This window comes from Styela clava, chromosome 5 (assembly GCF_964204865.1).
Source record: "Styela clava chromosome 5, kaStyClav1.hap1.2, whole genome shotgun sequence".
Lineage (NCBI taxonomy): Eukaryota > Metazoa > Chordata > Ascidiacea > Stolidobranchia > Styelidae > Styela > Styela clava.
In genome coordinates this window covers 24,517,767-24,533,581 of record NC_135254.1, presented here as the reverse complement: position 1 = coordinate 24,533,581, position 15,815 = coordinate 24,517,767, and the positions used below count along the sequence as shown (strand labels likewise).

The following is a 15,815-nucleotide window of genomic DNA, read 5'->3' as shown; positions in this document are numbered from 1 at the left end:
TATAATCCCAGATTGAAGCAATTTATTTCGTATGTCCAAAATATGATGTAAATGCACACTATTATGTTACAATTGTACTAATCACCAAGGTAGAACCGAAGATTGAAGCACCGAAGTAATACAATGTATCCCAACCCAATACAATTTATTGGACACGTAGTGGACATAACGTTCGTTTCAAAATTTTGTTGTTATTTGTCTCCATCATTTTCTTTTTTGAAATCGCTTTTCTCTTTGACTACTGGACCAATGGACCTTTCCCCGAGCATCGACTTCCTTGTTTACTTCGTGATATTGGCCAATCAGCAATATGCAAAAAGTGACGTAACAATGCTCCCTTTTCGCATCCGCTCAGACACTTTTCTCACTCAGACAGATTTTCAAGCGTGATTGTAAACATTACCTCGTTTTCGCGTTTTTGCACTCTATTCGTCAGTTTTCAGTTGTGTTTTGGGAACTTAAATAAAAATCAGATAATTCAATAATCACTCTGTCTTTCTAGGAGTTTTAATTTAATTGCAGTAATAAAAATTAGTGTAGAAATAGCTGTGATAGACTAGCCTGAAATTCTTTACCGGTACTTTTAAAAAACAGATTGTTGTATGCGATGAATCATAATGATGGTTTGAAACACATACCCCATTTTACAGACGCCAACTCGCAAAAGCACTCTTAAAATAGCCTTGACAGTTTTGCAATGGTAAAGTATAGGGAGAATTTTCCGAGGGTCAAAGGTCGGGGAAAGGTTCATTGCTTTGAAATTTTCAGTGAGTAAAGATTGATTATTTTGCCAGAAGACTATTACTTTTATTTATTTCTAAATTTCGCATGAAATCTGATATTTCGTCTAAAATTTCGCTGTATTATTTAATCCATGGACCTTTCCCCGAGCATCGACTTCCTTGTTTACTTCGTGACATTGGCCAATCAGCAAGATGCAAAAAGTGACGTTACAATGCTCCCTTTTCGCATCCGCTTAGACACTTTTCTCGCTCAGACAGATTTTCAAGCGTGGTCGTAAACATTACCTCGTTTTTGAACTCTATTCGTTAGTTTTCAGTTGTGTTTCGGAAACTTAAATCAGATAATTCAATGATCACTCTGTCTTCCTAAGAGTTTCAATTTAATTGCAGTAATAAGAAATTAGTGTAGAAATAGCTGTGATAGACTGGGGTAAAATTCTTTACTGGTACTTTTAAAAAACAGATTGTTGTATGCAATGAATCATAATGATGGTTTATAACACATACCCCATTCTACAGGCGCCAAGTCGTAAAAGCACTCTTAAAATAGCCCCGAAAATTTTGCAATGGTAAATTATAGGAAGAATTTTTCGGGGGTCAAAGGTCGGGGGAAGGTCCATGGGAACACTGGCTGTCCGGTTTGATTCTGTAAATTATTTCTACGCGAAACTCGGAATTTTTTGTGGGTACCGGTGGCGTCAAAGGTAAATACTGCTTCGCTCTGTTTAACGTGTCCATATATATATGAGCACAGCTCTGTTGTTAATTATCACATTGTAATCGAATCAAATGACAAAATTGCTGAACGATGCAAGGTCACTTCGTATTCTTTTATCAATGACCTCTTCATAGTCTACAAATAAAACGTAACTTAAGTTTACGGATAGGTTGAAGATAGGAAGTAAGGGTATATATACATAAATAATATGGAATCCGGATGTGTTTGAATTTTTTGCTAAATTAAAATTTGTGGCAAAGAATATTTCATTGCACAGCTGTGCTTAAAATGATCAACAGTCGTTTCGAACAACCTGGATGTCTATATTCCAGTAAAACAATGGACAAATGCTTGAAATTCATTCATTTAAATGCAGTTCGAGAAACGAATGACTTGAGCTACCAACGTTTCTGGGGCGATATATCATCTTTCGGATTTCCAAAGTTGCAATGTTAGAGTTTTTCGTCTTTCCACCTATATACAGGGCTGCTACTTTTTCCTGATTGAAAACATCTAGATTGACCTCGAAAAACATCTAGAAAATACATCTAGATTTGAAATGATTAAATTTAACGATTTAAATTATAAATGAGTTTTATCAATCTTACATCAATATATTTAACTTACTTCTAAGTGATGAAATAATATTCATTCACATATTACAGTATTAAACATATCGCTTTATTCATTTCCAACTGTATAACATCAGGAACGTTGAAAAAAAAATCTAGATGGGGGGTGTCCAACCGCGGACCAAATCTGGCCCGTAAGAAGAAAATTATATTTAGACAGAGAATATGCACATAAACTCTCGATGACAATATGGTCAATGTAGACAGCCGGGATTGCTTTAAATGTAGGCCTTTGTAGTAGAATCAGAAAATGTAAAGTTACAAAATCACAGCTAAGGGGTCGTTGTCTTTGGAAGCGTCCCGCTTTGAAGTCACAAAGATATGGTAACCCTAAACATACATACTCTCATTTAAGTAATTACATTTTATTGACACTATTGAATTTACATTTGAACGAGGTTTGCTGTCTTAGCTCTAATATATCAACTCTAAAACATTTGGCCTGACAAAATAAATGTAGACATCATCAACAAAGAGCCATGCGTATTCACAAATAATGGCAGGAATAAAAGAAAAAAACAAGTTTTCACAAGATCACCACAATTATAATGCTTTTGGTTAGACAGACAGGGTGTAACTAACCAGTTTATTTTGATTCCACAAAGTTCAGCATATTTGTCTTCTAGTTTTAGTTGAAATATTTACGAAAAAGATATGTAATTATTTATAAAGTATTCAACATTATACTACATGACCTGCATTCGTAGCAGTAGCTCAACATTTATGACATGCAGATCTTCTGCAACATTTCAGCTTGTTATTCACTGACATACGCTACATTTACAAATGGATGTTAAGTATAAATATTATGCATATCTATAATTGAAAATCCTGTTAAAATTACCAGAGCACCAATATTCACTAGAAAATATAACAATATGTTTTATCGTTATATTGTTTTCTTAACCAATCACAGAACATCTGCATGGTTGGAATGAATTCGCAGAAAAGAAATCAAAATTTATATAACTTGACCCAGTATTTATTTAATTTAGTCATTAGTTGAAATAATAATGTCAGATAGTTTTAGGATTTAAAAGATATGCATGTTTGTCATTTTCTCTCACATATGAGAGACATGCACCAGAATTTTCACAAGGACATAGTCAGGATAAGATACAGTTTCCAATGAATAATCAACATGTCATTCATTCAACAAAATATGAGTTGTAATTAAATCAATTTATTCCAAACTTTGCAACATCAATAACTGTTTCAAGACTTTTGTTTGACTTGTTTCCCTTATCTCCCCAGCAAGAAACATTTCATCAACTACAGTGTAAACTCTGTAAAAGTTAAACACCAAATCAAGCTCACAAACGTTGTGAAAATATTCATTCAGCACCTCGACAAAATTGTGTATAGCTTCAAGATAAGCAAGGTTGTTGTCATTCACATCAACACAAATGCAGAAGTACAGTCCTGCATATCGCCTGTAAACAATTTTAAAATTCCGGAACTCAACAAAGTTTGTATGTTTAGCATCACGAACTGTGACGACAGCATGAACTTCTTCAATCAGTTTTTGTTTTTCATCATCATCAAAATGCATATACCTGAAAATAGAACAATTTAATTGCACTTACAAAAACTGTCTGGGACATATTAATAGTAAAAAAAACTAGTTTCAACTCTGATTCTCTATTTGATGATTACAAAAAATCTCTGGAGCCAATAAAGAAGAAATAGTTTATATTCTTCTATGCATTCCATGATTGTCAGTTTATATTAAATATTAAAACCAGTAACAGCTTAAATGATGACCAGACCAGATATGTTTTCAGTTTATATGGAATCTGAATTGACTTCCCCATTACTGGATCAAACATCACATTTACCCAAAATCAGAGAATCAATGACAAAAAATGCAATGACTGGACTAGTACATAAAAAAACTCTATTCCATGGTCCATGGCCTATTTAAAAGGACAACTTGACACTCAGTTATACCACTATATTGACAAAAAACTTCTCTAGGAACATAAACTTGTTTTGAGCAATTCTTTACGAGAATAAAATGCTAAAACTGAACTATGAGGTTTTAAAAAGAAACTTAAAAAATTTAACTAACAAAATTTAAAAATAAACTTATATGGGAATTCCAAAATATTTGCTATGATATTGTGAAAAATACTAATTTGTCATCATGATAATAATAATATCAGTATGTGAAAATAAGGACTTGACATTCTGTCCTGCGGTATATGTTCAATTGGATAAAGAAAGAATAGCGAAGCCTTCCTAATGAATCGATTAATATTTACCCATTACTTTAATTGTGGATAAAAAGTATGTGGGTCAAAGATGTTCAATTACAGTTGGTATTAATGACAACTTGCTGTTGTTATTAGTCATCTTTATGAAATTCATTCGCAAAAACACTGATTTGCGTGGATAAGAATCATCAAAAAACTGTTATTTCAGTGGATCATTGTGTGTAAGTAAAAATAAACTGCAAAGTAGCATCTTGTCCTCGTATAGGCCTACCCCCAAAACATTCTGAGGCCCCCTTTGATTTATGAGCCACTGTTAAAGATGTGAAAAATAAACAGGTCAATACTCAATAGTATTGTTGAGTTATCAATGATGGAACAGCACTGTCTGACTGTTAGCAGTATCTGTACACTGAGTAGTTCGAACATTGCCAGATTGAATTAAATCCAATTTTATTATCACTTTTTAACAATGAAACGTTACCGGTAGTACCGGTATGTTTTTTTCATTAATTTGGAAAAATACCGGCATGGCCGGTCACTTTGTAACCCAAAGGTAAGTGGCTCACCATCCTTGAAATAGTATCTCATTTGTGCAAATATGATTGATCTAATTTCAAACAACTTCGAAGTAGGCTATGCCAATGTAAAATTTTCTTGAAATACCGTATGGTACCGGTATATGGGATCTTAATGGGGCCGACATTCGATTAGGGTACAACACGATTTAAAATATTAATAGAATTTTAGTTGTTGACTTTGCTACACCCAATACCTACAGCAATAAGTCTGTCTTACGCAGAATGAATTACTGACATGACGGATTTCGTTAAAATCAAGGGCGCGGCCGGTACCGGTATAGCGTTACAGGCAGCCTACCTACGCTTGAGACATACTTTAATTTTAACAGAACACAGAAATAGGCTTATAAAAATTGGGCTGTATTACGGCGTTGAACTACGGTACGATATGTAAAGTACGGGGACCACCTGACCGTACCGGTAGCGGTAAAGACTTACCATTTCGCCAGCCTTGTCTTTCCTGCTCTATTCTGTATCAATATGAACCTGATCATTGTGGGATAGAAATGTCTAGAAGATTCATACGATAGATAGAAGCTACCGGGACCGCAGCACCGTGACGGTTAACCGAAATTACCTTCCGATGAATAGTTTAGAGATCGACCACTTAGGTGAGTAAACACGTACCACTTCCTCTTGGCAAAACCTTCCATCCAATATTTTGTACGTCATAAACCTTATTTGAGGTTTCGTTTGCTCCCCTGATTTCATAATCAGTTTTTGTTTATTTGTTTTTATCTGTCAAATGTATTGTTATGCTGATTATTGTCCTAACTATTTCTATGTGACTATCTTTTTTATTTTATTTCTTATTTATATACATTTAACTGTGAATCCTAATAGTGAACTTGGGGGGAGCTGACTGCGATGACCTTATGGTCGTATCGCTCCCCCCAGTCTATACCGAATTAACTTTGTGTATATTGTATATATTATTTTGTATACCATTGTTCGTTTACGGTTGACAAAACAATAAATCTCTCTTTCTCTCTCTCTCTCTCTATGTACCTGTTACATCTATGTGTACCAAACCAGCTATTTAACTTTCAATGTTATATTGTCTCAACTAATTGCCTTTTGACTTTTTGAAAATTTGCATTCCAAACTAGATATTTATTATCAAAACTTATATTGTTGTTACAATTGAACTTCAATATTCCAAGTATTGTCTGAACAAATTGTTTTGTATGTAGCCTACTTCTCTACATTTATGCATACCAAACCAGCTATTTATTATGACAACTTATACTGTTCTGCATACCGAATCAGCTATTTAACTTTCAATGTTCCAAATATTGTCTCAACTAATTGCACATACCAAACTAGATATTTATTATCGAAACTTATATTGTTGTCACAATTGAACTTCAATATTCCAAGTATTGTCTGAACAAATTGTTTTGTATGTACTTCTCTACATTTATGCATACCAAACCAGCTATTTATTATGACAACTTGTATTGTTCTGTATATTTATGCATACCAAACCAGCTATTTAACTTTCAATGTTCCAAATATTGTCTCAACTAATTGCACATACCAAACTAGATATTTATTATCGAAACTTATATTGTTGTCACAATTGAACTTCAATTATTGTCTGAACAAATTGTTTTGTATGTACTTCTCTACATTTATGCATACCAAACCAGCTATTTATTATGACAACTTGTATTGTTCTGTATATTTATGCATACCAAGCCAGCTATTTAACTTTCAATGTTCCAAATATTGTCTCAACTAATTGCACACACCAAACTAGATATTTATCATTGAAACTTATATTGTTGTTACAATTGAACTTCAATATTCCAAGTATGGACCTTTCCCCGACCTTTGACCTTTATTGTTTTGATTTTGGTCGCTCAGACAAACATTGCAAATATTCAGGCTTGTGTAGGGCGATAGAGTGGTACGTTTCTCGTTTTAAAGGCCTTCGAATGGCATTTCACTGGTGATGGCGGTATTTTCGTGCTTCTAAAGTTATAACATATTTTCAAGTGATCTATTATTAACGTTATTCCGCCTTCACATTGCCGTTACCGTACCTAACTTAGTTCCAAAAGCTTATTTAACATACAAAAATGGAATCACTCAGAGATGACTTTTCTATGACTTGGCTCTCCAAGAACTTTTCTTTCCACCAGCTGGAGAAAGATACAAAACTTTTCATTGAAAGGTGATATTAAAACTTATATGGTTGAAGAATGTCAGAGGACTGGGAGACCTGCGTGACTACCGGTACCGTATCCCATGGTTCACAGACTAATAGATAGCGTCCAAGTTAGGACTGAATTGGTGGGTTTAGTATAGATACAAATGAAATGCAGGAGGCAGTTTAAAAAGTCTTTTGAATACATTCTTGGAAACATTGCACAAACTACAGCAATCTGTAATTAGACTATGAACAGATGAATATTTTTTTCAGATACATTCATGATGGATCAGTCGTCAATCTTGGTTCAACGCTAGATTTCAAAGCCAAGTGCTATAGATAAGTTCAGGACTCTCTGCCACCACATCATCTTCAAATAGTGGTGTCGCTGGACCACTACATGCTAGGCACGGTGAGGCACTTAAGTTTATGCTGTATCATAGAAACACAGATTTATTAGCTCAGTTTATTTATTTATTAGCTCTAACAGATGAAATTGATGGGAATAAAAGATTTTCTGCTTAGCCAAGTGTGTACAAGCCTTCTCAAGCATTGGTAACAACCTATATGGAGGGAACAAATTTTTTCAGATACATTCATGATGGTTCAGTCGTCAATCTTGGTTCAACGCTAGATTTCAAAGCCAAGTGCTATAGATAAGTTCAGAACTCTCTGCCACCACATCATCTTCAAATAGTGGTGTCGCTGGACCACTACATGCTAGGCACGGTGAGGCACTTAAGTTTATGCTGTATCATAGAAACACAGATTTATTAGCTCAGTTTATTTATTTATTAGCTCTAACAGATGAAATTGATGGGAATAAAAGATTTTCTGCTTAGCCAAGTGTGTACAAGCCTTCCCAAGCATTGGTAACAACCTATATGGAGGGAACAAATTAGATCCAACAGTTTTGTCGTCTGTGGTTGGTGCTAGGCTCACAAAGTTAGATAGAGCCAGAGTTCCAATCATACCTGTTAACCAAAAACAGTCGGGTATCTGATAGGTTTTACAATATTGTTTATTCATTCAGTGTAGAAATAGAATATAGCAGATTATAAAAAATATATGATGAAGGAACAAGATATATGCTTTTAGGCACAACAAACAAAAACCATGAAAGCAATGAAACGTCAAAATAATAGAATTAAATTCATTTCACAATTCCATTCACAGACATAATGTATCACAATGATTTTACTGCTGAGTTATTTTATTGAAGCTGCCTGGTTTCATCTGCTGATAATATGGAAGAATTGCGCTCACTGAGCACTACCTCATTGTTGAATAGTCAGCCCATAGTCAGGTGGGCAAAAACCCACCACTTGGTTCGGTTCTAAAGTTATCAGGTGATTATGAACAAGTTGTAATTTATATGTGATGAAGGCAAAACAACCTAACAAAATAAAAATATTTATCACACACCACAGTTACTACCAAGTGCATCGCCAACTTCTGGCATCAGGAGCAGCTTGGTGTGACTTTGCAGTCTGCACAAAAAATGATATTGCAATCACCAATGTCATACTGGGCATGGCATACATGCGAAGCATCCTCCATAAAGTAACACCATTTTATCACCAATGGATTATAAAAGATTCTGCATGAAGTACCAAGTCTTCAATATTAATTTTCCTTCTTTATTCATCATTTTTACAGTTAGCAAATATGACACCAATGCTGTAAGAAGTATGTGTTTTCTCATTTTGAATTACATTAAAAGTGTTGCCCGATTCTGAATCTTGTTAATTTGTTAATTCTTTTGTGCCCTTTTATTATTATTATTTCTTTTTCTGGTAGGTAGCCGCGTACTTTTTGAAATCTATTTTAAGTTATGCTCGACTTCCAGTTTTCTCTGCATTTTGTTTGTATGTTGACTTTTTGTGTTGTTTTATGTCAGAGAACCAAAATAAAATGATGATGTTGCTTGCTTAAATTTTTCTGCTGTCTGACAAAGCGCTGTCATTTTCATCAGCGGCACTTGAGGTAGTTTCAACTGAAGAGTCTGGGGGCAGATCTGGTTGGATCCCTGACATTCCTTTCTCAATTTCGTCAGATTCGCATGTCTCTGTATCAAATGAAGTATCTGGTGACAGATCCCGTTAAATTATGATCCAAAGTTAAATTATGGCATAAGTAATCCTTACCTCACAATTTTATGATGCTTTTTTGTTGGGCGATAAGAATCTGATATAGGGCCAGGGTATTCATCAGTTGGTCCATCGCCTCCATGAAAATACATGATGGAACGCATTGCTTGTATGAAAATTTATTTCATATAAGAATTAACATATTGAATATAGACTATCATAGGTATCGAAAACAATATTTATGTTGGCCTACCTTGGTACACACGTATGTATTTCTGGTGATTTTTCCTAGATTGAATTGACTGTGAGGCCTGTTGCATTCCTTTATTCAGCTCATTGCTTTTTAGCGGTCAATATGTGGCTTCGGAAATAGCACAAATCTTGCTTCATTTGAACGGCAGGGGAACCGTACAGGTTGTCAGGCCGGCAAATATCATACCGGTATGTGCCGCGTTTACACATAGATAGTCTACCAAAATAATTCACTAGTAGATTCTGTTTAATAATATGTAAAGTCGTATCGAAGGCGAAATGTCAGTTGGTTGACCTGTACGGTACCGGTACGGTACCCTGTTAGGTGCCTGTTAGTATAGATATATATATTTCGTGAACGAGATTTGCATGTAACATACAGTATTACAAGTAACATACAGTATTACAGCTTTCTAATTCTCGCAGCCATGTGAAGAAGACAAAAAGGGGGAAAAAGGGACAAAGATCTGCCTAAATCGCCAGCAACCCTTGCAGAACGCGTCCAAAGTTGTCTGAGCGACTTTTCATCGGAGAATGTTTGTTTACATCTGCTCGCTTGTGATTGGTTGAAAATACGGATGTTTTGATGTCGGGGAAAGGTCCATAGTCTCAACAAATTGCTTTGTATGTACTTCTCTATATTTATGCATACCAAACCAGCAAATTATTATTGAAACTTTTATTGTTGGTACGAATGAACTTTCAATGTTTCAATTATTGTCCTAACTATTTATATGTACCTTTTACATCTATGCGTACCAAATCAGCTATTTAACTTTCAATGTTTCAAATATTGACTCAGCCAATTGCCTTTGTATTTACTTCTTTACATTTATGCATTCCAAACCTGCTATTTATTATGACTACTTATATCGTTCTTATATTTATTGCATGCCTAACCAGCTAGTCTGTACTACTTTATACCTATATACTTATACATATGTATGCATTCCAAATTAGCTCTTATTAAAACTTGCGTTGTTGTTATTAGGATTGAATCTGCAATGTTCTAAATATTGTTTTGATAATTTACTTTTTTAATTGATGCTCAATCAGTGAAGCTTAATTGCATTCAGTGGTTAAAGACTATTCTATCAATTAATACCTATCTAAATTTTGTATTATGAAAATGATAGGAATAGTCATTTTTCCTTGATCAAATCTGTATATTTGTGATAATCGTTCAAGTGTCACAATTGTTCATATTGGATTGAATTTTCTATTTTTGTCCATACAACTCAATCATCATTCATAACAGTCCTTCTCATAATCACTTTTATAGTCACTTGGCTATGCAAATTATAGTCCAAATGTGGCATTGAGAGATGCCCATAAAATATATTTCCATCTTATAGTACATGGGAATTGGTCAATAGGATCAAATGTATTGTCCTGATAGGGCCAAATATTTCCTATTCATGGCTTGCCACTTCCTTATTTGTATTAGATGGAATATAAATGTTTTTATTAACACCCAAATCTATAAAATTTGGGCAATTATTACTCGAACTCCAAATAACTATTTGTCATTTAAGAACAGACAAAACCCTTGGTCGAGTTTCCCTTTTTTCCCCCAAAGATACAAAATTCTAGAATTTTTAAACGCTTTATAATAATAAGTATTTTTACTGTGAACTTATTTCAATTGGTGCGAACATGGTGGGAGCTGACTCTGATGACCGCATGGTCGTATCGCTCCCTCCAGTCCATACCGAAGAAACGTTATTCCTATTACTTTATATTTATTATTATTATCATTGTATTTGTTTTTTTCTGGTTGACAAATAATAAATCTCTCTCTCTCTCTTATGGAGTCGAAATAAACTTATACTTATTATATACCAAGCCAAGTACCGGTACAGATTCAGAATTCAGATACTCTGCTACCGCTGTGAAGTCACGACCAGCGGTGACCAATTGTAGAGAAAAATTAAACATGGTTTTCTACCTTTTAGGCCGCGAGCCGAGGCCCTGAAAAACGCCTAGGTAGTGAGTTTCGTAGCGCACATCAGGTAACTACCTGAAAATGATTTTAAAATGTTCCTTAAAAATTTAGTAACAAATATTGCCTTGTTCCCACTTCCAAAAGTTGCACGTTTTACGGAAAAGACGCTTTTACTACAAGAAATATGTGCTACGGTGTGTATGTGCTTGACTATGCTGCCAAACATAGTAAGCAATTATCGATAGGCCGCGAGCCGAGGCCCTGAAAAACGCCTAGAAAGTGAGTTTCGTAGCGCACATCAGGTAACTACCTGAAAATGATTTTAAAATGTTCCTTAGAAATTTAGTAACAAATATTGCCTTGTTCCCACTTCCAAAAGTTGCACGTTTTACGGAAAAGACGCTTTTACTACAAGAAATATGTGCTACGATCTGTCCTATATTCTCTACATTTTCGGCACTGAACAATGACTTCTGCATGACGTAACAATTGAATTAAACCAGCTGTTAGCGAGCGGATGAATATTAGTTATTTCTGCTCGACCTTGCGCTGAGTTGGGCAGGCTTTCCATAGCCCTGTTTAGTTATTATTAGTTAAGTTATGCTAAGACGTTGTTGAAAAATGTATAAGTAAATTATTAAACACTTGTAGATCCTTACCACGGATATGGGCCGTGAGACGAAACCATGAAAACGCCCAGAAAATGAGTTTCGTAGCGCACATCTGGTAACTAAATAAATTCTTCAGTTTTGTGTGAAAACGAACATAATGAACGCATTACAGCTTGTTCCAACTGAACAATGACTTCTGCATGACGTAACAATTGAATTAAACCAGCTGTTAGCGAGCGGATGAATATTAGTTATTTCTGCTCGACCTTGCGCTGAGTTGGGCAGGCTTTCCATAGCCCTGTTTAGTTATTATTAGTTAAGTTATGCTAAGACGTTGTTGAAAAATGTATAAGTAAATTATTAAACACTTGTAGATCCTTACCACGGATATGGGCCGTGAGACGAAACCATGAAAACGCCCAGAAAATGAGTTTCGTAGCGCACATCTGGTAACTAAATAAATTCTTCAGTTTTGTGTGAAAACGAACATAATGAACGCATTACAGCTTGTTCCACAATCCTGGTGCGAAATTGAATATAAGAGGTTCCCGGAAATTCAATAACCATAAGTTTACAACGCATACATAAGAACTATACAATTCGAGAGCCCTACAGCACACTAACACAAATGTATTCCTGTAATGTTTTGCCTGACCAAAATCGGACTTCCTCAGTCAATCATAATTTATTAGGTAGATTACGAAAAATATGGCATACATGTAACCAACAACAAAAAATACTTTAATTGTGTGACAGGAGTCGGGAGTGACCTCGAAAGCAGCGACACCAACAACGCTGATTCACATTTGAGAATAAATTTTATGTAATAACCACAAGCAGTTTACAACAAGAACAGCATAAAAAGCTTCATCCATTTTATAGAAGCTATCAAGTATCAAACGTATTTATTTTTAAGCAATGAAGTCACAAATTAACATCGTGAGCACGAAAACACAAATAAATCAGTTATTTCTCACTTAGAAATTTACCGCAAAAGTCAAGAAAATTAAATGAATGTACATAACATAGTGAACAGAAATATTACAATTTACAATTAATCTTTTTTTAGTTTATGTGGTTATGTATTTGAACAAAGGCAATAATATTTCTAGAAACAGGACTACGACACTAACAAATGTCCGAAAAAAAAAAATGTATGATACTTATTAAATCAACTGTAATATCTAATTCACTTTCTTCTGAATTGTTTTCGAAATCCACTATCTCAAAAATCGACTTTTCCTCTATAGGTGTACTGTGATTTCTGCAGTCAATACAAAAACAAAAATCTGTGCAATTTAAGTTGATTTTGGCACACTTTCATAAATTATTTTGACTATTTTTCTTTGCAGTTTGCCAACTCAAGAACTGATTTGAGGGCCACATGCTTCTTCAGTGAATCATTGTTGGGTGGAGAGTATAATTCTTATGTTTGACAGTGTTAAATAGACGTGTCCTGGTATCATTTACATTCTTCATATCCTCTTCAAATTCCTCAGCTTTATTTATTAATACCTCGTTAACCTCAAAAGATCTTCATAGTCGAGGGAAAAAAATGAATTGAAAATCTCAATGAAGTCTCCAACATAAATTTGATGGGCAGTTCCAATTGCAGAAAAGTGCTAAAGTATTTCAATATGAATAGCCCATCTAAGCTGTTTGCAACTATTATGATTCTCATATACCTTTAAGCTTCAAGACTTCTTGTTTAATCCATTTTATAGCACTGATAGCAGCAGGGATCAGAGCCTGCGTTAGGTCGGATTGGTGGAACATTGCCGTTATCTTTTGTAGTACAGTATCTAAAATAAGGAAGAAAATAATATTTGGAGCAGCATAATTTTAAAAATACCCCTAAATACTAACTAATACCTTGAATACATAATGCATTTTATCTGATGTACTAAATGAGCGTATATATGCTCATTGCATGTTCTACAGTCCAGCAGTGTTTGCATACCATTACTAGACTATATCTACACTAAATTTTGATATATCACAGTCTGAAATGTCCTATGACAGTATGAGTATGGACTATAGGATATATTTTGAAACATCAACTGTTTGTCTACAACTTCATTTCTCACCTCTCAATCATTTCCAATGCTACCTTTCTTTCCACTCCGGCATAACTTATCATTGCTTCCCAGGTTCTTGTCGACTCTATGAATTTAGATTTAGACCAACCGACATTAGTAAAATTGATTAATTTCTTCTCTTTCACACAACCGTGCATTACAGAAACAGCCATTCATTTCTATTTCCAAAATGCTGTGGCCTATATAGTAGTATAAGTCTGCTGAATAGTCAAGAAGAGTCATTAAATTAATCATAAACATTTCATGCAAGCCAGAAAATATCGTTGTTTGTGACATATTATTCTAGGTCTAGCCTTCCTTGGAGTTACCGCACCGTACCTATTTAACAACGTCTTATGAGCTAGTGCTCAACTAAAATTGCTATTTATGGCAAGGATATACAAGTGTTTAATATCTTACCTATACTTTTCAACACCTCCTTAGAATAACTGGACTAATATTACCGGTAACTGAAAAAAACTATGGAAAGGCTACTCAACGCAAAAGCGAGCAGTTGAGTACATCTGATATTCATCCGACCACTGGGGATCCACCTACAGCTGACTAACTTGACTGTTACGTCGTGCAGAAGTCTGCGTTCATTGGCCCATGATACCGGAAAAGCAGAGAAAATAGGACAGATGGTAACACATATTTATTGTAGTAAAAGCGTCTTTTCTGTAAAACGTGCAACTTTTGGAAGTGGGAACAAGGCAATATTTGTTACTAAATTTCTAAGGAACATTTTAAAATCATTTTCAGGTAGTTACCTGATGTGCGCTACGAAACTGAAGAATAAATGGCCTCCGCTCGCGGCCTACGACCAATTTCAGTTCTTCCAGCAGTATCCAAACTTTTCGAAAAACTACTACACATCAGATTGGCAGAATATCTGGACAAATTTGACATTTTGTCAGATAAACAATTCGGTTTTAGATTGGAACACTCAACTATTCACGCGGTTTTAGACAGTGTTACTCATCAATATATGAATATTGCGGAAAAACAACATTCGGTTAACATTTATGTGTACTTGAAAAAAGCTTTTGATACAATTGATCACTCAATATTACTGCACAAACTTCATCAATATGGTATTAGAGGTAAAGCTCTGGCGTTGATAAAAAGTTACTTAAGTGAACGTATGCAATATGTCAGTTTTGGTAATGTTAGATCTACGTCACAAAATGTTAATATGGGCGTACCACAAGGTTCTGTATTGGGGCCTCTATTGTTCATAATCTATGTGAATGATATCCATAACTCCAGTAAATTTTTGACACATCTTTTTGCTGATGACACTTCTTTCAAACTTTCGAGATGTTCCATTCACCAATTAAAAACCGATTGCAATTCTGAGCTTTCAAAGATTAGCAAATGGATGCACTCCAACAAGCTAACTGTGAATCCCCAAAAGACTAAATACATTGTATTAAGCTCAAGATTAGTCTCACAAAAAACTCTTTTACACATTTATTACAGTCTTTTTTATTCACATATGTCTTATGGAATAATAATATGGGGTTGTTCGGCAAAACAGCATCTGAAAAAGCTCAGTGTACTGCAAAACAAAGCAATTCGCATAATTTCCAATAGCAATTACAAAGAACATACAACACCGTACTATTATAAACTTAAACTTCTTAAACTAAATGACTTATATCGCTATGAAGTTGCAAAATTTATGTACCGTACGAAACAAAACTGTTCTCCAAATACTTTTATGAATTATTTTCAAAACATAGGTTTAGTCCACAATCATGGCACAAGATGTTCACAGCACAACCTATTTGTTCC

At 34.6% G+C, this 15,815-nt stretch overlaps 1 protein-coding gene and 1 long non-coding RNA gene across 2 annotated transcripts; both read right to left on the bottom strand.

Moving 5' to 3' along the window:
- Positions 1-2,442: 2,442 nt before the first annotated feature.
- On the bottom strand, positions 2,443-5,582 carry LOC120344712 (AP-2 complex subunit sigma). Its single transcript, XM_078112863.1, has 2 exons — positions 5,326-5,582; positions 2,443-3,649 (listed from the first exon to the last, which is right to left on the bottom strand). The coding sequence occupies exons 1-2, from the start codon at positions 5,379-5,381 to the stop codon at positions 3,277-3,279; spliced, it is 429 nt and encodes a 142-aa protein (XP_077968989.1). The 5' UTR covers positions 5,382-5,582; the 3' UTR covers positions 2,443-3,276.
- Positions 5,583-12,606: 7,024 nt separating this feature from the next.
- Positions 12,607-14,793, bottom strand: LOC144422893 (uncharacterized). Its single transcript, XR_013475429.1, has 3 exons — positions 14,028-14,793; positions 13,626-13,742; positions 12,607-13,204 (listed from the first exon to the last, which is right to left on the bottom strand). It is a non-coding gene; the product is annotated as an uncharacterized LOC144422893 (long non-coding RNA).
- Between the last annotated feature and the right edge of the window lie 1,022 nt (positions 14,794-15,815).

Bases quoted from the DNA above. Each gene is read 5' to 3' on its own strand.
- LOC120344712 (XM_078112863.1), bottom strand. From the start codon at position 5,381: ATGATCAGGTTCATATTGATACAGAATAGAGCAGGAAAGACAAGGCTG. The intron at 3,650-5,325 runs GTAAGTCTTTAC...TTCTATTTTCAG, and splicing joins AAGACAAGGCTGGCGAAATG to GTATATGCATTTTGATGATG.